We start from the raw sequence: 23985 nt of genomic DNA on the forward strand, positions 1-23985 counted from the left end.
GCCTTCATACAATTTAATATTAAGTAACACAACTTAATTACAAACGGTATTATGTTATAATTCCTTTAAAAAATTCTACTACGACGATATCCAATCAATAATTCAACATGGCGTCCGTCTATCAATATAATAATTCTGTCAAAGTTTAATTGAAATTCTGTACAAAGCGTACCGCAGTATTATTGATACATTATGAGTGCGCGAAAGAGCCATAGAGCCAATTTACAACTGAATTACAAATCTGGTTGAAACCCCACTAAATACACACTCAAGTTAAATCAATTGTCATACATCCGTCTCTTTTCACTTACAACAAAACGTGTAAGTTAGAAGAGGATGGAGGACATAAAATATGTTGTCGAGCAATGAAAAGCGGACGGTTAACGCCTACAAAACGAATGGGGTAGGGTAAAAAGCTTGTTTGTTCGGGGGCGTGTCCCCGCACGCGGCGAGGGGAGCAGTCACTCGGCAGCGGCCGTCGGGACCGGTGCACGCGTCACACGCAACTGACATTTCAATTTGACAGCTGTGGCTGTCCATCACGCGCCCTTTGCATCAAAAAACTAGTGCGGAATTAAGAAATCATGCTAATCGATTTCGATAAATATTAATGTGCATTCAGATGAACTGACTTCATTTATTTGTGAACTGTGTATAATAAACTTGTAGCTGCATAAGTGAGATGGCGTTCGAAGACCGTTGCAGTCCGAACCAGGCGAACAGCCCTGGGCCCGTGACGGGGAGAGTTCCTGCCCCACACCCCGAGACACCGATGAGCTACTGCCCCCCAAGTCAGTATACTTGCACCACGATAGACTCGAGATACGAGCGAACCTCCCCAAATATGACGATAGTCAAAGTGCAACCGAACTCTCCGCCCCCAAGTCCTATGAATCAGAGCGAGATGGATGGATTCCAGAACTACTACAGACCTGAAACGCCTGATGTGAAGCCCCAGATAGGAACAGAAGACCAGCGGTTTGGTGATGACAAATTAAGGGCACAAAGGCCTCAACCATCTGTGCCTATAGCCTTCTCAATCAACAACATTCTACACCCTGAATTTGGACTCAACGCGTTAAGAAAAACAAACAAAATCGAGGGTCCCAAACCAGTTGGGCCAAACCACAGCATCTTATACAAGCCCTACGACTTATCGAAACCGCAAAATGATTTTCAAAAATACAGTTTCGATTACCTTAAAGCTAAAGAGTCGGAGTTTGGGTCCTTACCGCCACTTGGAGGGTTGAGGCAGACGGTTTCTCAAATTGGGGAGCAGGTTCCTAAAGAGAGGGAGATGCCTAAAGTGATTGAGAATCAGAAGAGGCCAGATTCAGCCAGTTCTGTGGTGTCTTCGACTTCAAGTGGTGCTTTATCGACTTGTGGGAGTACGGATACGAATAGTCAGTCAGGCAACGGGACATTGTGGCCTGCCTGGGTCTACTGCACCAGATACAGTGATCGGCCTAGCTCCGGTAAGTTACAATTACATTTTATACTCATTTTACTTTATCGGCAACCATCTTTTTTTATGCTGTCATTGTGTATTCCATGTGACAGGTGTTTTTTATGCTCTGTGGCAAGTGCAGTTTCTTTTTTTTTTTTGTAAAATGTTTGACAGCGTGTCACTGGGTTCCTGTATTTATTTATTTTTGTATTTATGCACTTAATTTGCGGTTTTTTGAATCGGTTGTGATATATTATCAAATTAGTGGAGATTATTTCTTTCAAAAGGTGTGAAGTTAATTAAAATAAGTTTTTTAAAATGACGAAACATATTATAATACAACGCTACTAACAAATACCTACATATCATGAACGCAAATAACTCACACCATGTTTTACGAACCGATGTTATCGCACCTATCTATTTTCAATACCCCTTTCTACTTCAAAACCAATTTAAAAACTCGACCGTGTCCCATAGACATTAAACAGTTTTAAAATATGTCGCTTGGACAAAAACATACATAAATATTTTGACAATGAGCCCTCAGGACTATTGTATATTTTTGAATACGTTTAGAGAAATGATCCGTAGCTTTGTACAGCGTAGTTTATGCGTGTTGACACATCACAACATGAGTATTGGACTTCCATATTTATTTTATTCAAAACGTTCGTTGTTTTATACTTATTTTTTTAAATTAATTCCTGTTTGTGCGGCGTTGGTCTTTATGAGAATTCAACTAGGCTTCGTACGACATCTTTATTGCATTTAAATTTTTAATTTGACGTTTGTTTTTTTTTTTCTTTTTTCTGTCCGATGTACTTACTATACGAAGTGGGTTATTCTTTGTTTTTTTTTATGTTTTTTTATTCAATACTCAATTCTTTATTCTTTACTCAATTCTTTAATATTGTTTTAGGAAAATATATTATGTTGGGTAATTGTATTTTTTCTTTTTATTTTATTTACAGCATATATAGGGTTCCCATAATATTATGTATACATAGAAAAGTATAGTTAATTATTAACTTTTGGGTTAATAGGTTCTATTATGAGTCTTTGTATATCTTTTCAATATGAGTTTTTGTATCGTATTCCAATTGTTTTATCTTTCCCGTAAATAGTGCGCAGTAGTCACCTGCGTATTTTTTTCTCTGTAACAAAATTTTAGGTGACATTTTTTTATTAATTTTGCATTCAAACAGCGATTGTATAAAAATTACTTTCTGACTATCCTCTAGATAGTCAGAAAGTAATTTTTATAAATACAATTTTAGGTGACATTTTTTATTTATTTTGCTGTCGATCTGAGGATGCTTAGAAAGTTTTTTTTTCAAATACTGATGGATTACGTCATGGAAGCTGACATTGGACGGTTATCTCCAAAAAACGAAAAAGACTACGTTAGGCTCATTGGTATCCCGTCGCTTGGAGAGTACGCATGAGAACGTGCTCTACTTCGGTCCAAATATTTGAACTAGATAGATTTTTTTATGAAAAACACGTTTGTTTATATTGTTAACTGTCTTGTAAGACTATTTGGTTGGAAATAGCGCTTTACTGATTAGTTTAGAATATTAATTCATAATTATTAATAGTTATTAAGAGAAAAAAAAGATTTTTTTTTTTTTTGTTTTTTTTTATTCTTGTTTTCGTGCCCTGTGGCTTGAGGGCCCCGTATAATTGATATGGCATATAATATTATAACAAATATACCTACTATAAAGTTATATCGTCTAAAGTTTTTGATCTCAATAAAAAACAATTGCTGTTCGTTAGTCTCGCTAAAACTCGAGAACGGCTGGACCGATTTGGCAAATTTTGGTCTTGAATTATTTGTGGAAGTCCGGGGAAGGTTTAAAAGGTGAGAAAAATGTTTAAAGCGGTACGAAGTTTGCCGGGCCAGCTAGTCTTAAATAAAAGTCTTATAAAATTTTCGTTTCTAGTTTTTACTCTACTTTTTGATCGAGACGTTCTTATTACTTTACGTTGCGTGCCCATTTTTTATATAATATAATAATAGTGGACAATAAACTTGCCACTATTACTATTATACGGGTCTAATAATATAATCCGTCTACAGACACTATAATAACAAAATATAAGTGACGTCGACCTGTCACAATTTGACCTGTCAGTTTGACATTAGAAAACGAATTGCCAAAAAAAAACTTTCGTTCGGTGAAAGTGCGTGTGAAAATAAATGTGCGAATAAATCTTGGGGTCAAAAATCTAGTTAGGGTTAGTAGTTGACAAATTAGGCTTTTAGTGTTGTGTCTTTTTCTGACTAATATGCGTAATTTTAGTCAATTAGTTTTTAGTCATTTTTATATAAGCAGACGGATCACCTGATGGTAAGATTGGTAAGCAATCGCCGCCGCCCATGGACATTTGAAACATTAGAGGCGTTACAAGTGCGTTGCCTATCCTTAGGAGGTTAGGAATTTAATGGTTGTTGGGGAATCGGGGATTGAGGAAAAGTTTGGTGAACGGAAGCCCAATTACCCCCGGTAATTGGGCTTCCGTTAACCTCCATTCACATGACAGCAAGCGTTGTTTCACGTTGTTTCTCTGTGAGGCCGTGGTATCACTCCGGTCGAGCCGGCCCATTCGTGCCGAAGCATGGCTCTCCTTCACTTATGCATCAGTTGGTTGTTCCGTAGCAGCCGGTCATCCAGCTACCGAGTCAAAAATAAAACAGTTTTAATTAAAATTAAATAACAATAGCTTACTGCCGAAATACTTAGTGTCATTTAATGGTACTTTCATACCCCAGTCCTTAGCAATTGTGTTCGGAACAAAATCTTTAATAAGTCATTATTAAACTTCTCTGAGCATTTACATATGTAATGCCAATTAACACTCGTTCAATAAAATAAAATAAATATTTATCACAGTTATTAGTATTGAGCGTTAATAATATATTCAAACAGCGATTGTCTGTCTGTCTGTCATCATGTTTAACACATTATTGTTTTTGTACTGCATTGTATGTTAATTTAATATATTTTAATATTATGTTACAGATTATGTTAAAATTTTGCTGGAGTTTGTTTTTAAAATGTGTGGAGAGATAGGGGATTGATATTATAATGTGTAGGTAATCTGTTGTTGGGCAAAGAGCGTACGATAGGACTTGTTAGCAGTTTTTTTAGAAAACTGATTACTAGCGTTGAGATTGGCAGCTGGGGTACCGAGTAGGGATGATGTCCTGATCCGGAGCTGCGGACTACCTAGCGGGTTTACCGGGGCTCCGGCTCGAAAAGCAGGAGTAGGAACGGGGTGGTTTTTAGTCAGTAAGAGTCTGACACTCCGTCTTGCCTCGCCTCAAGGCGCCAGAGAAGTTATTGGATTACATTTCCCTTAAAAAAAAGCGTAGGGACTGGAATTTCGAAAGCTAGGTTGGTTTCTAGTCAGAAAGAAATACTGATAGTTTCCTGAAACAATTTGGTGAGGAATTTTCAGCCTAAAAACAAAAAATAAAATAAAAAAGTTAACAAGATAGACTAGTCACCTAGAAAATATATAAATAAATTACACTAAAAACCATTAAAAATATGAACAGTCAGAAATCAAATAAATAGCAAAAATAAAACACCCAAAATACTAATATGATCCCAAAAACCCAAACAATTTCAATATTTGCATTTATTACAACAAAGAAAATAGCATCAATTTAAACTTTAGACCGAACACAATAAACCGTTGACATTCCATGTCAACAAGATGGCGGCTTGACAGCTGTCAACGGGATTGACGCGGGAAAATGACGGGAACAATGATTGTAATGTGAATTTTCTTTGAAAAACAATTGTTTGTGTTATAGGTAGCATAATATAATTTAATATTTTGTAGTATTTGTTTAGTATGAAAGTGAGTTTACTTTTGTTTTTTGATTTGGAATTTGACAGCATAGGTTTGTTATTTTGAGTTGTAGATAGATTGGTGTTGAAGGTTTTTAGTTTTGTTTAATTTAATAAAATATGGTACTCTTTATTTATTTCAAGGTATTTTCAGTGTGTCTATTGGACCTTTAGCCCCTAATAAGATTTACTTATTAGTAACAATAAGAATTTTATGGGAAACTTACATAGAATATTCTCATTAATATTTTTTAAATATTAGTTGTTAAGTAAAGATTAGTAAGATTTTTAAAACCTACCAGCTTTAGGTAAATCAAAACAGTAAAAAAATTACAAAACGACTCAAATTTACAACAAAACAAATGTTTAATAAAAACGACAATTTTAAACGAATCCTGATTGTCTATCCGTCGTACAGATTACAATCTTTTTAGAAAGAACCTCATTACCGGCTACCGAGTGCTACCACAGATAACTTAAAGATCATTACCCTTACACGCCGCCATTTTGATTCGCTCGCTATTTCTTGTAAAATCATCATTTTAATGGACTTTAAAGAATCTCGTAGAATTTCGTAATCAGTCGCTTTAAGCTTAACAAGTAAACAGGTTCGATTCTTTTAACGCGACCGCGGTTAACTGAAGCCTCATTATTAAAAATGTATATATAAGTATGTCTTGACAACATAATTGTACTCTTGCAATTATTAAAATAACCCTCTTTCCAACGAATTTTCAACTCTATTTGTGAATATAGAGGGTTTATTTTCGCAATACCGACGTAAACCCTTCACACATTGACACTACCTTTATTTTTCCATAAGTCTAAACAATTTTATTTTTACCGTTATTAATGTATTTTTTAAGCGAATAAGCGTCTTGCTCCTTTGAAATAAGACGGTAAATCGATTGATTGATATTAACGAGCTGCGTTGACTATCTTTGTAGTATTAACAGGTGAAGTAATGAAACAATTTAACTCAATTATAACGTGCAATTATTCTTTTTTTTCGAGCGTCCGCCATGTTGCTTCGCTCGCGTTATGTTGGCAACGCCCAGTAGCATTTAAGGTGCGATTCCGTGCGATTATAATTGTAATTTTATATAAAATAAATTATTGCTTCCAAAATAATATTATTCATGTTGTTATTTATTATAATATAGTAATAATTATGATCCGTAAAGGTGTGAATTGCGGGCTGATTCTGTTTTATAGATACGGCGAGCTTTTTAAAAAAATAATTAATATGAAATTTCTTTTTTTGGTTTACGATGTCAGTAAATTGTGAATTTATCGGCTTATTAAGTTGAAAGTTTAAGTTTTTTTGAGAGATTAATCAATTTTATGCTTTATAAAGTGACTTGTATCATATAAATAATTACATGACCTATATATACTATGAAATCTAGAGATAAATGATTAATTATAATAATTATTATAGGCACACATATGTGAGCGATACGGCCTCACAGAAAACCGACGTGAAACAATGCTTGCATTGTGTAAGTGAGGTTATCGGAGGCCCAATTCATCCCAATCTTCCAAATCCCTAATTCTCCAACAACCCTTAAATTCCTAACCCACAAAAGGCCGCAACACGCTAGGCTACGCTAGTAGTGAAACACCAGAGGCCTTACCCTCTGGTGTTTCAAGTGTCCATAGGCGGCTGCGATTGCTTACCATCAGGTGATCCGTCTGCTCGTTTACGGGCTTATACCATAAAAAAGAGTCTATCTACATATATTCTACTTAAGTTCATATTATTCACACAAACATCAAGATAACCTATAGCCTATCAATTTTCTGATCTAAATACCTACTTAAACACTTTATCAGACCATCATAAATTAATGTGTAACTACAATAAAAGACTACACTTACTGCCGCACTCAGAGACATTTAATGATTACTTAAACTATTCCTTAGTAACTATTTTGTATCGAAAACAATTGCTAAGGCCTGGATAAAAGTAACCATTGAAATAACTCGGAGTACGGCGGTTACGTGTCTAATATATCTATACTAATATTATAAAGCTGAAGAGTTTGTTTGTTTGTTTGTTTGAACGCGCTAATCTCCAGAACTACTGGTCCGATTTGAATAATTATTTTTGTATTGAATAGTGTATTTATCGAGGAAGGCTATAGGCTATAAAACATCACGCTATGACCAATAGGAGCCAAGCAGAGCGAGTAAAACCGCGCGGAAGTAGCTAGTTACATAATATTTATACAATTTTTCCCTTCGTACCAAAGCGAACTGTAGCAAGTTCACACACACACGCACACAGACACACACACACAGACACTAGCAATTAATCAATTAACACAATACCTTATGCCAGCAACATCGTTTCTGAGAAATTAACTAAACAAACGAGTTTATCGTCAGTTGTCTATGCTTGCAATTGAAGGAGGTGTAATCGACTGTGAATTGTTGTCTATGGTTCTGTACAAATATAGCTTTAAAGTTGATGAGTTTGTTTGTTTGAGTTGAATCTTAGTAAATGACTGTCGTACTTAGATCCGGAGCTGCGGACAACGTAAAAGGTTACCGGGGCTCCGGCTCGAAAAGCAGGAGTAAGAACGGGGTAGTTTTTAGTCAGTAAGAGTCTGACACTCTCTCTCGCCTCGCCCAAGGCGGGAGAAGTTATTGGATGACTTTCCCCGCTCAAAAAAAAAGTGGGTTTACCGGGGCTCCGGCTCGAAAAGCAGGAGTAACAACGGGGTGGTTTTTAGTCAGTAAGAGTCTGACACTCCCTCTCGCCTCGCTCAAGGCGGGAGAAGTCATTGGATGACTTTCCCCCCTTAGAAAAAAGGGCTATCTTTTGAAAACTCTTTCTATACGGTCCCCTAGTAATCATTAACTGTGAAAACCAAGTTAATTACCAACACATTGAAACGTAACCGCTACTTATTACCCAAAAAGGTAAACACACATACATACAAACACTTGCTACACGAATTTCAACCTTATACTCAATCTACTAAAGCATATTTAACCTTAACACCGTCTACTAGTCTGTGCATCTACATTTATCTTTGCTCTACGATTTTCAACCTTAAGTTTTTGAGTGATAAAGACTAGTTTAACTATAATTTAAGTGTCTATCTTTCAAGGTACATCTAAGATTTGTTTGCTGGACAAAATTGAACCTTATTGTCAAAGAGATAAGGTTTATATATAGTTATTAGAAATAATTTCTGCAACAGTTACCTATGCTTTCTTTAATGTTATCACATAACCTTTAAGTTTCCTAGTTAACGACTGACAAACGGATGTTTTTTCTAATGTAATACAATGATATTGTGATTTTTTTGAGCTTTTACCATGATTCACTGGTTCGTTGGTCGTGGATTTGATTCCCAAGAGAGCTTGGTTTATTACTTATTAAAGTGTATTGAAAATTCTTAACAGTAATATATACTTAAGCTTCAAATCTGTATCCTTAGTATAAGTTTGCTTTACGTTTAAAGTAATCGAAACGAGAGCGCTTTCGGCGCTCTGATTGGCCGGCTTGAATAAATCAACCAATCAGAGCGCAGGACGCGATCTCGTTTCGTTTTTGCTCAACGTAAACCAAACTCGTACTAAGGATACTGTTGTCTTTATAGCAAATAGCTCCAGATTCTTTACTACATTATCCACATCTGTAATCTTGAAAGACTTTCATCAAAATCGGTTAATCCCTTCATGTGTTAAAGCAAAACAAAAGTTTATACGATTTAAGTCTCATTTTTTTAATATTGATTGCTCTCTACCATCTGGTACATCATCTGTCTATACCGGGTTTATAACTGCCACCCATCTTAACTAATTAGTACGAAGCTTCCCGCTACTGTAACGATTGGGATTACAGAGAAAACAGGGATGTGCGCTGTCATATCGATGTATCGATAAACGTATAATAATAACTTTAGAACAATATTATAACACAGAAAACCGACGTAAAACAACTCTTACGTTGTGTTTCGTTGTGTACCGGAGGCCCAAATTCCCTCTTGCCAATCTTCTCAATCCCCGATTCCCAACAACCATTAAATTCCTAACCCCCAAAATGCCGGTAACGCACTTGTAACGCCTCTGGTGTTTCAAGTGTCCATGGGCGGCGGCAATTGCTTACCATCAGGTGATACGTCTGCTCGTTTACCGGCTTATGCCATAAAAAAATAAAAATACAATTAACCAATGTCTTATTCAGAACATAAAACCAACAACCAATCATACAGGGTATTTCAACAAGAACTTTGTTTTTTAAAACAAAATAAAATAAAGAATTTGGTGGAAAATGAATAAAATTTTTATTGTATTAAAAAGAGAAAAGTTTGGCAATTATGAATGAAAAATAATATCTGGCAAATGTCCACCAGGACCACGCTGACAGATGTTGATTCTTTCATCAAAATTTTTAATCACTTTCCTAACAATCACACCTCCAGACCACATAGCACACCACACAGTGACACGTTGAGCATGCAAAGGCTTCTCAATAATTGCTTTAGGATATTCAGAAGCCCAAATGTGGCAATTTTGCTTATTGACAAATGAAAATGTGCTTCGTCTGAAAAAATGATTTTTTGAGATAAACCAGCAGGTTGTTCTGAGCAAATCTACGGCGATTTGAATGGTTGGTCAGCTTCAATTCCTGCACCAGTTGAATCTTGTAAGGCTTCAAAGCCAAATCCTTTCGCAAAATTCGCCATGTTGTGCTTTTGGATAACCCCAATGAACATTAAACTTTTGATCTTCTTCAACACTGTGGCTCACGGCAGCGTTTTCTGTTGAACGACCCGGTCAAACACGTGTTGGTGTTGGTACATTTTGTACCGAGCCTGTCGACTCAAATTTCGAGACCAAAATTCTTGATAGCGATCTCAGAAGGACGATTATGTTGCACAAAAATATCACGAATTTTACGAAATGTAACTTTAACAGACAACCATTTTCATAGTGAATTTGAATTATTTTTATGCAATTTTTGAGCGAAATTGAATTCATTGTAGCAATTGCCAAAGCACCTACTACGAATACCGCCAAAAATTAAATGTGAAAAACTGCCACGTTCTTGGTGTTGCTCTAATTAAAAACAAAGTTCTTGTTGAAAAACCCTTTACAATTTACGTTTTTAATCAACCAGTTATTAATTCGAAACCGTTTTTCATTTCAAGAAATAACAGCTATTGTACAAGAAACAAGTTATTATTTAATCCTTGACTTAACTAAGGTTTACTTGGAGTTATTTTTTAGTTCAATTAAACTATTAAGCAATTTGTTCTAATTGGCTACTTGATTAGACGCTGTGTTTGTTTACCTAACGTTAGTAAGTTGTTGATATAATTAAAGTTAACTTCCTAGAGTACTTTCAATTATACCACTACCTGTATTACATGATTAAGTCTGTCAGTTTATTGACTGTAGACATTTTTTTATAGTATAAGTCGGTAAACGAGCAGACGTATCACCTGATGGTAAGCAATTGCCACCGCCCATGGACACTTGAAACACCAGAGGCGATGTAAGTGCGTTGCCGGCCTTTTGGGGGTTAGGAATTTAAGGGTTGTTGGGGAATCGAGGATTTGGATGATTGGGAAAGGGGATAATTGGGCCTCCGGTAACCTCACTCACACAATGCAAGCGTTGTTTCACGTCGGTTTTCGGTGAGGCCGTGGTATCACTCCGGTCGAGCCGGCCCATTCGTGCCGAAGCATGGCTCTACCACACTTTTTAAATATAGGTATTCGTATGAGGTTGTAAATATTATTTAATTGAATTGCAATTGTTGGATGATTTATTCGATAAAATTGTATGAAAGTGTATGATTATATAGTTAAAGAAATGTTTTATGATTATTTGTAGTTGAAACGTGTGTTTAATGCGTTTGTTTATTACGATAGCAACTGTTATTCAAAAGGAAATTGGTAATATTTTTTTTTGTTGCATAGCAGCTTTATTTTTAGAAAGTGATGGATTTGGTATAGAATTATTATTAGTAATGCATTGTTTTACCTTAAGGAATTATCGTCCTTTCTAATCCCTGATTCCCCAACAACACTTAAATTAAAAGGCCAGCAACGTACTTGTAACGCCTCTGGTGTTTCGGATGTCAATGGGCAGCGGCGATTGCTTATACCATAAAAAAGGACACTGTTATGAAATATCTACATTGAAAATTAAACAATAGATCTTCATAACTAAAATTTATTTATTTTTAACATAATATTTACAACTTAACTATAAAACTTAAACAACTAACAAAATAAAACAAAAAAAAAATTGTTACTGATTTAAAAATTCTTATTCAAATCATCGATAACACAACATCACAGTCATTCTGTGTCCCATCCCTACACAACAATACATCTTTATTTTTAATGGCAACCCTTTACGGCATTGTGTTGGGCAATAACAAATAACATTGCCAGCCTAAAGACCCATTCTTTATTGAATTTTTTAGACTAGCCTTATTCTACGGGTTGGTCTGGATTTTTAGTATGTTTTTATGTCTTTATTATGTAGGTATGACGATAAATCAGGTCTGCTTGATAACTTGTGAGGTTGTTGATTGGTTAATTATATTTTGTATATAGTATTGAATTGTATTCGTTGTTTATTTTTGAGGTGTAGAAGGATATTTTTTTAATATGATTTATTTTTTCTTATTTGATATTATTTGGGGTTCATGTAAGAATGTATAGGATTGGAAGACTGTCTTGTTGGTCTAGTGGTCGCAAGTTTGACTGCGGGACATGGGTCTCGGGTTCGATTCCACTGTCGGGCAAAATATTACTGGGCTTTAGTCGGTAGTAAATTTCTCGGTAGTAGCAAGGAATCTGGAATTACGCTCAGTGTATAGTAATAGGCTGACCTCCTATTGCATGGGACTTATAACACAAAATTAAATGATGAAAAGTTTACATTGCATAGCGATATTACGTGCCGTAACTTGTACCTCTGCCTACCCTTTCAGGGATAAAAGGCGTGACGTTGCATTCTAAAGAACGCTAGTTTTATTTAGATAGTTTTATTTTAACGATATTTTCATCGGTTGTTTATATTATTTTGTTTTATTTATTACCTATACAAGTTAGCTGACTATCTATGCTCTACTAGATATATTTTAACATACACAATTACAATTTTACAAGCTAATCCTAAGAAACCTATCTCTCTAGACTACACAAAAGCACTAGACAGACACTAAAAAAGCGACAGACTAACAAAAAAATATCGACAAAAATTTATCGACAGCACCCATCACTAGGTACTAAGAACGGGCCACCGTGCGCAAGAGTTTTTGCCGTTGTCAAGAATGTACTAATAACTTGATTTGGACCGTTTATCACGGATTGTTCTTGATAGTGGGGTAGGCAGTATGCCAAGTGGCCGCCTCAGAAATGTTACTAACATCATGTCGATTACCTGTAAGTATTTTTATTGATACTTTGTTGTTACTGATGTGGGTGGTACGTGGTTTGATTCTTGGATGAGTCAATTTTTGTTTTTTTTTTTGAGTTTGTTTTGTTTTTGAAAAAGATGTGGTGTTTTTGATAGTAGTTTCGGTCTAGAGATTAAGGAATGGTGTATAAATCTGTTTTTTTCTTCTTCTCCCGCCTTGGGTGAGGCGAGAGGGAGTGTCAGACTCTTACTGACTAAAAACCACCCTGTTCCTTCTCCTGCTTTGAGCTAGAGCTCCGGTAACCTGTTACGTTGTCCGCAGCTCTGTATTGGTGTGTAAACCTAGGTTCGATTTCTAAGTCACGCAAAAATATTTCAACAATAGCAGCATAGAAGCTGAATTTTAAATTGATGTATAGATATAACACTTTACATACACTTCTACCTACCCCTTTGTAGGGAAACAAGTGTGGTTTCAGATTTCTTTCTTTATTCCAATCGTGAAACAATTTTCCAATATACCTTTCAACCACCAAGGGGGGGAAAACAATTTCTTTTTTATGCAATAGAATCCACCCTTAAGTGTCTTAAAAAAATCAAAGTAGGAAATCTATTCGCACTCAAAAATAATACAAACAAATACAAACTCTATTTCAAATGTGTTAGATTTCAAAATACCTTACAATGTTCAAGGAAGGAATTGAAAAAATATGTGCAAGCTATAATGGCTTTTATTTCTTGAGCAACAAAGTCTATGTTTGGTATTGATTCGGTAACATGTTCGAAAACGTGTTTTGAATATGGAATAGAGACGCGGATGTGTTAAATTGTGTGGGGTGGAATGGATGTGGTATGTGAAGATACTTAAATGTTGTAAAAATTACATAGTAATAAATTCTTGTTGTATAAAATATATTTGCAGCATGATGTATTTAGATTAACTTAGAATAGGTAGTGTATCATTTAATCGTTTCATTTATTCTTGCATCTAGTTCTCACATTTTTGTGAATGGAACTGAAGAAAGTCTTATTATAAGATTAACATAGAATAGTATGCCATTTGAATTTTTAAATCGTTTCATTTATACTTATATCTAATTCTCACAAGATTTAAATTTTAAATAAAACGCAGATATTTTGAAAATATCGTGAAAACTTTATAATATCGTAAAGTAGAGAGGATGAGGTTATCTATGGAACAATACATCGGGCAGATGGCCGCCGCGGCTTTGTGGTACATACGCGATCTTTTGAAATTTTCATTGACCGTTTTCCATAAATGCTGCGGTATTTCATTAATACAGCGTCCAATTTCCTTTTAAGGCTTGAGTCGTCGTCGGCTTATTCGCATAAACCATCGATTTTAAGAAACCCTGAAAAAAGTGTAACGATAAAACATGATCTAGGCGGCCAATTCTTTAAATTTGAAATAACACGACCGGGATGACTGATGGCAATCAATTATTTCTCTGGCTGTATGACATTTGGCGCCATCTTGTTGAAACCACATGCCCTCCAAATCCATTTCTTCAATTCGAGGTAAACTGGTAATCATTTTACGATACCGAAACCATCATTGACTGTTTGCGCTTACCTGCCTAATTTTCAATCGTTTAGCGCTCCATTTTTACTAACCTCGTACCTTATACTAACAAACAATAACACTTGTTCAAATGTCAAACAATGACACTTCGAATGCCGCCAAATTTAAACTTGCGTTCCCGACACCCGTTATATTATAGAAACTATACGTGATACAACATTGTTTGTTTAAAAAATGTCTTTAATCTTCCTAACTTTAATACCACATCTTCTTATTACATGATCTGCGACTCTGCGACGATGAAAAACCAATCTTTGCATTTAACAAAACGTTGGAACGTGGAATCGCTATTTCTTTGCTTACATTTATTTTGTTGTAGGAAATCTAAACTTTAAGTAAAGCTAAATAATGTGTAACATGTTTTTTACGGTATTAGCCGGTATCAGAGCAGATCATCTGATGGTAAGCCCTCGCCGTCGCCCATGGCATTGGAAACACCAGAGGCGTTACGAGGGTTAGGAATATGAATAAGGGTTCTGATGATTTTTTGAAAGCGCTGCAAATATAAAAATTTTATGTATAAGTTAAAAAACAATTTTTAGCTAAAGCAACACAAGTTGCTTTTACAAGAACAGTAGTTTTCGATAAAACTGGTGACATATGGATAGACAACCTCTCACTACAAGCTTGTTACAAAACCAGTTATCCAAGTTTAAGTTATAACGGTTGGTTTTAACTTAATAACTTAATTAAGAACTCAAGTTACATTTTCAAATACTAAACTGTATCGTAACGGCAGAAACACATTAAAAGATTTTTTCTTTTTCCTTAATTTTCTTTACCGCCTCAATTTTTTTGAAGTCAGATTGTAACTCTAAAAACTGCATCAAAATCGGTTCAGCCAAATGCGGGATAATTGCAACACAAATATACATACAGGTCAAACTTTTTTTTAATCGATTTCAAATAAGGTTTTTTTTATTCGATTTCAAATCAAATTATGATTTATATAATCAATTTCAACTATTATTATAATTTTAATAATCGATTTAAAATTCGTAATCATTATTCTTTCTTAATTCTTTTTTTATTGATTTTAAATATCGAATCGTCAAAGTCATTGTTTTTTTTTAATCCAACAAACACGTAAGTAATTTTTTTTCAATTGTATTTTGACATCACAAACACGTTCCTATATTTTAAAATTATTATTGTAAATAAACTTAAATTTCGGTCAAAAACATCCCTACCAAAATGTATACCATAAAACAATACATCGTACACAACACATCTATCTTCCTAATGTCCATTGGGGGCTAAGCAGGAATGTTAATGTGCCCCAACTGAACACAAACTCAAATTATGTCTTTTAAACCAGTATGCTGTTAATTTCATTAATTTGTGTTGTTGATACTTAGTAACGGTGAAATAATTGAGCTTTAGATTTATTTCGGGGTCATGTAGGGGGTTTATTGCTATAATGGGCTGTTTTCTAATAGGGATGATGACGGGGTATGAATATTAAAATATGTATATCTATTTAGTCCGTCAGTTAGGTCATGGAAAAAATTTTGACATGTTTTTTTTTTTATTTTGTCGTGTGAGGTAACAATACTTAGATAAGTGGGAGCTAATACGTCATTTCTACGTATAAAAATGTACTTAGAAGTGAAGGTATTTCAAATCAACATGTCTTCGGGTTCGATTCCCGAGTCGGGCAAAGTATTGCTGGGCTTTTTTCGGTTTTTCGAAAATTTCTCAGAAGTAGCACGGAGTCTGGAATTGTGCCCAGTATATGGCAATAGGCTCACCCCCTATTACATGGGACTTAAAACACAAATGGTGAAAAGTGGGTATACATTGTATAGTGTCATTACGTGCCGTAATGTGCACCTCTGCCTACCCCTTCGGGGATAAAAAGCGCGACATTGTAATTCATGTGACCAATTAAAAAAATACCACCATTTTACTGCACTACATATATTTCTTAAAAAAAACAGTACCTATTCTAATATATTTTTTAAAGCTGGTAATAAAACGGGAAAAGAAAAAAGAATAAAAAAAAAACAAAAAGCAAAATGGCCGCGCGTTCCTTTTTCAAAAGTGACCGGCAATTTTCTCGCGCCATTTCTCTATACAAAATGTCCGAAGCATTTTCTTGTTTAATTAAAAATTCGAATAAAAATTTAGCCCGCTTTTATTACCCTGATGTATGGCCGTTTAAACTTGTAACACGAAAATAAACTCTATTTTGTAAGCGTTAAAACACATTTTTCACTGCACAGCTAGCTGTATTCTTTTTCAGAAGTCCAGTGTTTTACGATTTCCTGTTCTATTTTAAGGGTAATAAAATACAATTTTGATTGCCGAGTTATTGTTTCGATTTGAAAGTGATTTCGCGTTTGATTCCTGGATGTGCGTTTGTAATCTTCACGCTCCATTTTAATGTGGTGTAAGCAGAATTCTAAGTTACAAGAACTTTATAAGATTACAATGAAGAACTGATTTACCAATTCAATATAAAATTACGTTAAAAACCGACTTCAAAAACCATAAACTGAAAACACGTATTAAAGTGCGAACCTCAATTTTTTATTGTCGGATAATATAGGTACCTATAACCTTCTCCTTAGTCTGAAAAATACTATACTGAAAACCGCATCAAATTCGGTTCAGCCAAACGCGAGATAATCGCGCAAAGACATACATACATACAGGTCAAACTAAGAACCTTATTTTTTTGAAGTCGGGTAAAAAGACTAACCTATGAAGTTTCTTGCTCGTTCTTCTCCATAGGAACTCTACACTTTGGAACGAGCAAATAGTTTTATTTAACGTTTGTCAAAGTACCTACGTTACAATTATGGTAAAATTATTTTGTCATTTTTATCAAAAGACTCTTCCTGTAATCAAGTCTGTTTGTTTACAACGCTATTACTCCTAAACTACTCGACCGATTACGATGAAATCACACACAAATACAGATTGAAAACTGAAGAAAAACATAGGCTATATTATAACCGTGACTAGAAAAGAGGTCTTGAAAAAACATAATCAAAAAGAAAAATTCACTCCTTTTGAGAATTTCGTAAAGTCGAAATTCACAATCATTTTAACTCGATTGGAAAGGGCTAAAAGCGAACGAAGTCGTGAGTAAAAACTAGTTTTCTTTAATCACATGTTTTAGTTTATAACATATTTTTATTTTATGATTATTATTATTGCTCAAATTTATTATTGCTTTGATCAACTGACGTGTTGGCAACTGACAATATTTATATTGCGTTTAACATACATTTATTTATTTTAGTTCAAAAGAAACTAGTTTCTGTGTAAACGTAAATTATAATTATTATCAATTTAATCCGGTATGTTAATCTTTATGAGAATGAGAATATGTGTAATTATTACGTAATTTTTGTAAAAATAATTATTTTAATATAATAAGAATAGTAGGAATTTGTTTGATCAACACATCTATGTTTTTCAATTAATTAATAATTTGTTAATTAAACATGATTTTAGTGAAAAAAGTAAGTAAAATCTTGATTAAATAGGAATATCATATTTTTAATTAGCTACACCTAACACCTAGCGTAACACCAGCTAGCACCTAGCCTAGCACTAGCTAGCATCTAGCTTCACTGACGGACAGACTGACAAACTATTGTTTATATCTTTCTTTGTTGACGTTTCAAAAGTATCTAAGTATTTATGGTTTAATTGGAATAATATTAATTTGACTCTGACTTCGCATTTTAATGCTATACCATGTATAGTTTCATAACCAAAAATAAACTAAAAAAAACATAATAGATAGAAAATACTCTTAAAAAAACTATTACCCAATGCGTTTCTATGTATAGTTGCATAACTAAAATTATATAAAAAATTATAATAGTATAAAAAACCCATAACCCAATAAAACCAACCACAAAATTAAACCCATTTACGAACCACGAACCACAAACCAACAGCCCATCAACACACCATTGCATTGCAACAAAACGAATAATAAAATAAAATCAGCTACAATCGGCTAAATCTAAACGGCTATAAATCCACCACACTTTACACTATCGCACAAACGGTAGCCATAACTTCTCTCTTCCAACACTTTATTTTTTAAGCAAAGGAATTTAGTCTACGTATACCGTACAGCCTACTTTAGTTCCTTTAATTCCCACAGCGGCGCTAGTGGGCAAAATGGCGGGTGATTTAAAAATGTTGCGTTGCGTTGTATTGTCTGTGGCAGGAAGGGTATAAATTCTTTTAAGTCTGTCTGTTTTGTTTTCGTATATCTATCTGTGTTATCTTTTTGTTAATTTAATATTGTGTTTTGTGTGTTGGGTAATGTTTAATTGTGTGTTTTAAGTGTTGTTCTGGATTCTATGTTTGTTTGAAACAGTAAGTAAAGTCTATTTATTTGATTAAGAGCTTTTGTTTTGACGGGGAAAAATCACCCAATGACTTTTCCTGGCTTGGGCTAGGTGAGAGGGACTTCTTACTGACTAAAAACTACCCCGTTCCTACTTCTGCTTTTCGAGCCCCGGTAACCCGCTAGACAGTCCGCAGCTCCGGAGAAAACTTAACAGACATAATAATTAATAATAACTTTATAAAAAAAGGTTTATTTGTATAACAATTACTGCAGTGGCAAATATAAGCGGTCATTTCTTTAATAAATCATACACAGTGTAGCATGTTGGCACGCGACTTACACATAACACATTTTGACACCATCGGCTACCATATTGAATTTCACACTTCATTATTTTATTTTGAGGTTATAATTTGTTTTTGTGTACAATTGGGTACTTTCTTAGGTCAAAAATAAATTATTTTGATATTTTAATATAATAAAATATCCCAAAATAATCGTATTTTCATTCATTCATTTGACGATATACTTATTTATTTAATTTTTCTTGCTATTTTTTGCGTAATAAGTATGCTATTTGACGCAAAAAAATTATGACGTCATAATTTGCAATGTCATACAAAATTCATAGAAAAGTAACGTTTTTGACATTTCGATAAAAGTATTGAATTTGACTAGTAGTATTGTTGTAAGTAGGTTTGTTTTATCTGTTTCTTACGTATTAAATGGTGATGTAAGATAGATTTATGACTGATTTAGTGATTAACACATTGAACGCCGTGGTGGTCACCGGTGACCGACGTTAGCAGAGGATTTGCCTTCAACAGTTTTCTATTGGCAGTCAAAGACTTAATGATGATTCCCGCACGGAGCAACTCTTTGTGTGATCTACAAATTGTTATTTCGGGTCTGGGTGTCATGTGTATGTGAACTTGTATGTTTGTAAACGCACCCACAACACGACACAGGAGAAATTCCTTATATGGGGCAACGTTATACCCCTCTTAAATAAAAAAAAAGGTTCAATAAGTTTTCTAGGTTTCAAAACCAAGATTTTTCAAAAAACCTACATTACAAAAGTAACTACGATACAGGAAAAAATCCTAGTGTAGGGCAACGTTTTTAAAAACGAAAATATAATATCTAATAGAATATGTCTCATAGCTACTTCCACAACAAAACTCTATAATTAGGGTTCATTAAACCATTTAGTAAAACCGAAAGGGTTCCGTACCACGCCCACTTTTATTCTGTTTATGATTCCGAAACAGTTTTCATTGGTTGGTCGTTATTATTGATGTAATTAGATAGTTTGATGTCGACATTCAGTTAAATAATTTAATAAAAGGAGTGCTTTATTGAATTAGATAGGGGCTCGAGTAATTTTGTTTTAGTTTTTTTTTTAGGAAAAGGGATGGGTTGAGAATTGTATTTTGGGTCGTTTGGATGACTCATATAGAGTATTTTTAAATGGAAAGGGTAAAATAATATGATAGAATGAAATATGATAATAAAATATGAGTGTTTTGAAAAATCCAACTAAGTTGAAACAATCGCCGCCGCTCATGGACACTAGAGGCGTTACAAGTGCGTTGCGGGTCTTTTGGGGCTTAGAAATGTAAGGGTTGTTGGGGAATCGGGATTTGGGAAAATTGGGAAGGAAGGGTTTAGGGCCTTCACTCACACAACGAAACACAACGCAAGCGTTGTTTCACGTCGGTTTTCTGTGAGACCACTATGCCACAGAGACACACAAACAGGCATTAAATGTCCCATTTAAATCACCCCCTGTTAAAGTTCCTGTACTTGTATCGTAAACTAATCTTCTCTTCTCTTTGTCCCTAGGTCCCAGAAGTAGAAGAATGAAGAAGAAAGCCACACCAGAAGAGAAAAGACCGAGAACTGCCTTCAGCGCCGCTCAGCTTGCTAGATTAAAGGTAAACACCTAAATGTTCTTTCATAGACCATTCTGATTAGTTTTATTATGTTTCTAGAAATAGCACCTAGTTTCACATACGGACAGACTGACAGACTATTGTTTATTTCTTTCTTGGGTTTCAAAAGTACCTAAGTATATGGTATATTAAATTGGAATAACTGATTTGACTATAAATAGAAAATAGATTATTGGTTGCTATTAAATGTAGAAGAATGGTCAAATATTAAAGAATTTCATTGAAAATCTATAATCGTTTCAAAACATTGAATGGAAACAAGATTGCATTAAAAAAACTGTGACCAATTCACTATCTTTCTTTGTTATAGCGACTCAATTTCTAAATAGATTTATTTTACAAAGTAACAACAGATACAACTCAAAGTATACAATACAAACTTTAACATACAATAAGCCTTTTTTAAGGGGGGAAAATCATTCAATGGTTTCTCTCACTTTAGGCGAGACGAGAGTAAGTGTCAGACTCTTATTGACTAAAAACCACCCCGTTCCTACTCCTGCTTTTCGAGCCGGAGTCCCAACAACCCGCTAAGCAGTCCGCAGCATACACAATAAGCCTAACCATCAATTTTTTCTTCGTAGCACGAGTTCGCGGAGAACCGCTACCTGACAGAGAGAAGACGGCAGAGCCTGGCAGCGGAGCTGGGCCTGGCGGAGGCTCAGATCAAGATCTGGTTCCAGAACAAGCGAGCCAAGATCAAGAAGGCGTCTGGCCAGAGGAACCCGCTGGCGCTGCAGCTCATGGCACAAGGCTTGTACAACCACAGCACTGTTACTGAGAGTGACGAAGAAGAAGAGATTAATGTCACGTAATTTTGTTAATGGAAAGTGGCATGACCATCATTGATTAATTAATTTTTTTAGGTTGTTAATGGAAAGTGGCATGACCATAATTGATTAACTACATTTTGTAGCGTTACGGAAGGTTTTTGGCACCGATTTAATGAAAGATGGCAGTGCCACTTCTGGTCACAATTTGTATCTCGTCCAATACTGTAATGTATACAGAGAATGTATTATAAATAGTGGTAGTAGCCACTTCTGGTCAAGAATAAGTGCGTCATTTAATTGTGTGGAGAATTCTAGTTGATATATTTATTAAAGCATAGTAATAATGCTTAATTTTCCGCCCAATAATTTAGGAGAGAAATAATTAATCAAAAGTGGCATGACCACCTTTGATTAATTTATATATGGGCTGCCTTTTTGTATCGCCATTTTGAGACTATGATGCCTAATATTATAATGACATTAAGGAACTATTTCACAATGTCTTATAAAGCTTCTAATATGCTAACTGACGGATAATTTAACGTACATCTTAAATTATGTGTCAGTTAGGATAATGGCGACTTTAGGTGCTTTTCCATCAGAGATATGCTATGAAGATGTAATAGCTAAGCTGTGTAACTATGTGACCGTTTCCACTGATACTAAGCTATGTAGCTGTGTGAGGAAGATGCGGGTATCGATAGTCGAGAAGCCATCCATAGCACGCATCTTTCCATATAAAAAACATAGATTAGCTGAATCCGTTTCCACCAGTGCGAAGCTGTGTACCAATGAATATGATTGGTGGAAGCCAAACGTATTCACAGCAACGTAGCATAGCACATCTCTGGTGGAAAAGCAACAATAATTAGGCATTATGAAATAGACATGTAATAGAAAACGGTTCTTTAATAAATATTAAAGTATATGTTCCTGGTAGACTATTGTTATATAAATAAATAGATATTAGAATAGGTATTTATTACTAATCAGTATAAAATAGTTTGTTTATAAGGATATTGTACATATGCTGTTAATATATAGGTTAATAGAAGCTGCTTTGCGAGAATATAGTCCTTTTTTGCATAACTCCCGAACGATTTGCACTGATATCGACTAATTTTCTTTTTGTGTGGATTGTCATAGAATTAATCTTGATATAATAGGGATGATGACGGGTATGAAAATTAAAAATCTATTTAGTCCGTCAGTTAGATAATGAAAAAATATTAGACACGTATTTTTTATTTTGTCGAACATAAAACGAATCAAAGTTTAGGAGTGGGAGCAAATACGTAATTTCTACGTATAAAACGTACTCAAATGTGACATCACGCGATATTTCAAATCGATATATCTTCGAAAGTATTTGTTTCCGTAAGAAAATAAAAAATACGTGTCTAATGTTTTAAAATAATCTACAAGACGGACATTAAAATTAGTCATCTACCCTATTCACTCTTTAGATTCAGCAATTTAATAAAAAGTTTGACAATTTTACCCTTCAGTACTATAACGATTTAACATTTTGGTATCGATAAAAAAAGTATATTTAAAAAAGAACTGATAGAAAGATGCGATATAATAACCAAATAGATAATAAGCTACATAATATAAACTACATTATCATTATGTATTATGTTTGTATAAATATAATTATTGTTATATAAGTAATTCAATTACTAAAGTAATTAGACAAGATGGGTAAGTCCTTTAGTAAAGAGTGGGAGAACCATGCTTCGGCACGAATGGGCCGGCTCGACCGGAGTGATACCACGGCCTCACAGAAAACCGACGTGAAACAACGCTTGCGTTGTGTGAGTGAGGTTACGGGAGGCCCAATTCCTTCTTTTTCCTTTTCTTCCTTCCCAATTTTCGATTCTCCAACAACCCTTAAATTCCTAACCCCCAAAACGCACGCCTGCAACGCCTCTGGGGTTTCAAGTGCCCATGGGCGGCGGCGATTGCTTACCATCAGGTGAGCCGTCGCCCTGTTTTTAATTCGGGTTATAAAAAATATGGGACTTATAACATAACTGGTGAGAAATAGGTATACTTTGTGTACTCTGCTTATCCCATAGATATTTAATCATCTTGTCTAATTATTTTAGTGTTATAAGTATTACTGCATAAATCGGCGAGGCATTGTATAATGTAGTATAAAAACAATTAAACATCGTTTAATAATAATGAGAATTAATAATTTACTAATAAAAATAATTAATGAAATAATTATATGGTAGAAAAAGCCTTGTTATTTTTTAACAGAAAAATGGAAAATTCTCAATTCCATTTTTTTTACAGTGGTATGATCTGTTTGTCACGGCTAAAAAAATATGTTTTTTTTTTAATTTTTCTCATTATAACAAACCATTGTTAATAGAAAATTTTGTCGTCAAAATAATTTTATTTCAAAATTAACTAAAAATCACGGTTTACTCTCGTACATTAATGGAGAAAAGCTCTACTAGTTTCGAGTCACAGAGGGACTCTTCATCATGAGCAGCGTCCGCTGCCTTACTATGAGTAAACCGTGATTTTTAGTTAATTTAGTATGTCTCACGATAGTTATTACAATTTTATTTCTGTTTTGTAAAATAATAATGTACAGTTTTAATTTTAAGC

General features: G+C 34.5%; 1 protein-coding gene across 1 annotated transcript; it reads left to right on the forward strand.

Annotated features, from left to right (window-relative positions):
* Positions 1–453: 453 nt before the first annotated feature.
* On the forward strand, positions 454–22608 carry LOC118280062 (segmentation polarity homeobox protein engrailed-like). Its single transcript, XM_035599932.2, has 3 exons — positions 454–1475; positions 20478–20569; positions 21172–22608. Exons 1-3 carry the CDS (start codon positions 683–685, stop codon positions 21400–21402), a joined length of 1116 nt encoding a protein of 371 aa, XP_035455825.1. The 5' UTR covers positions 454–682; the 3' UTR covers positions 21403–22608.
* Positions 22609–23985: the final 1377 nt, after the last annotated feature.

The sequence above is a fragment of the Spodoptera frugiperda genome, chromosome 22 (assembly GCF_023101765.2).
Source record: "Spodoptera frugiperda isolate SF20-4 chromosome 22, AGI-APGP_CSIRO_Sfru_2.0, whole genome shotgun sequence".
In the NCBI taxonomy this organism is placed as follows: Eukaryota; Metazoa; Arthropoda; class Insecta; order Lepidoptera; family Noctuidae; genus Spodoptera; species Spodoptera frugiperda.

Coding starts and splice junctions, on each gene's coding strand:
- LOC118280062 (XM_035599932.2), top strand. CDS start 683: ATGGCGTTCGAAGACCGTTGCAGTCCGAACCAGGCGAACAGCCCTGGG. Junction 1,476..20,477: donor CAGTGATCGGCCTAGCTCCG/GTAAGTTACAAT, acceptor CTTTGTCCCTAG/GTCCCAGAAGTAGAAGAATG. Junction 20,570..21,171: donor CTCAGCTTGCTAGATTAAAG/GTAAACACCTAA, acceptor TTTTCTTCGTAG/CACGAGTTCGCGGAGAACCG.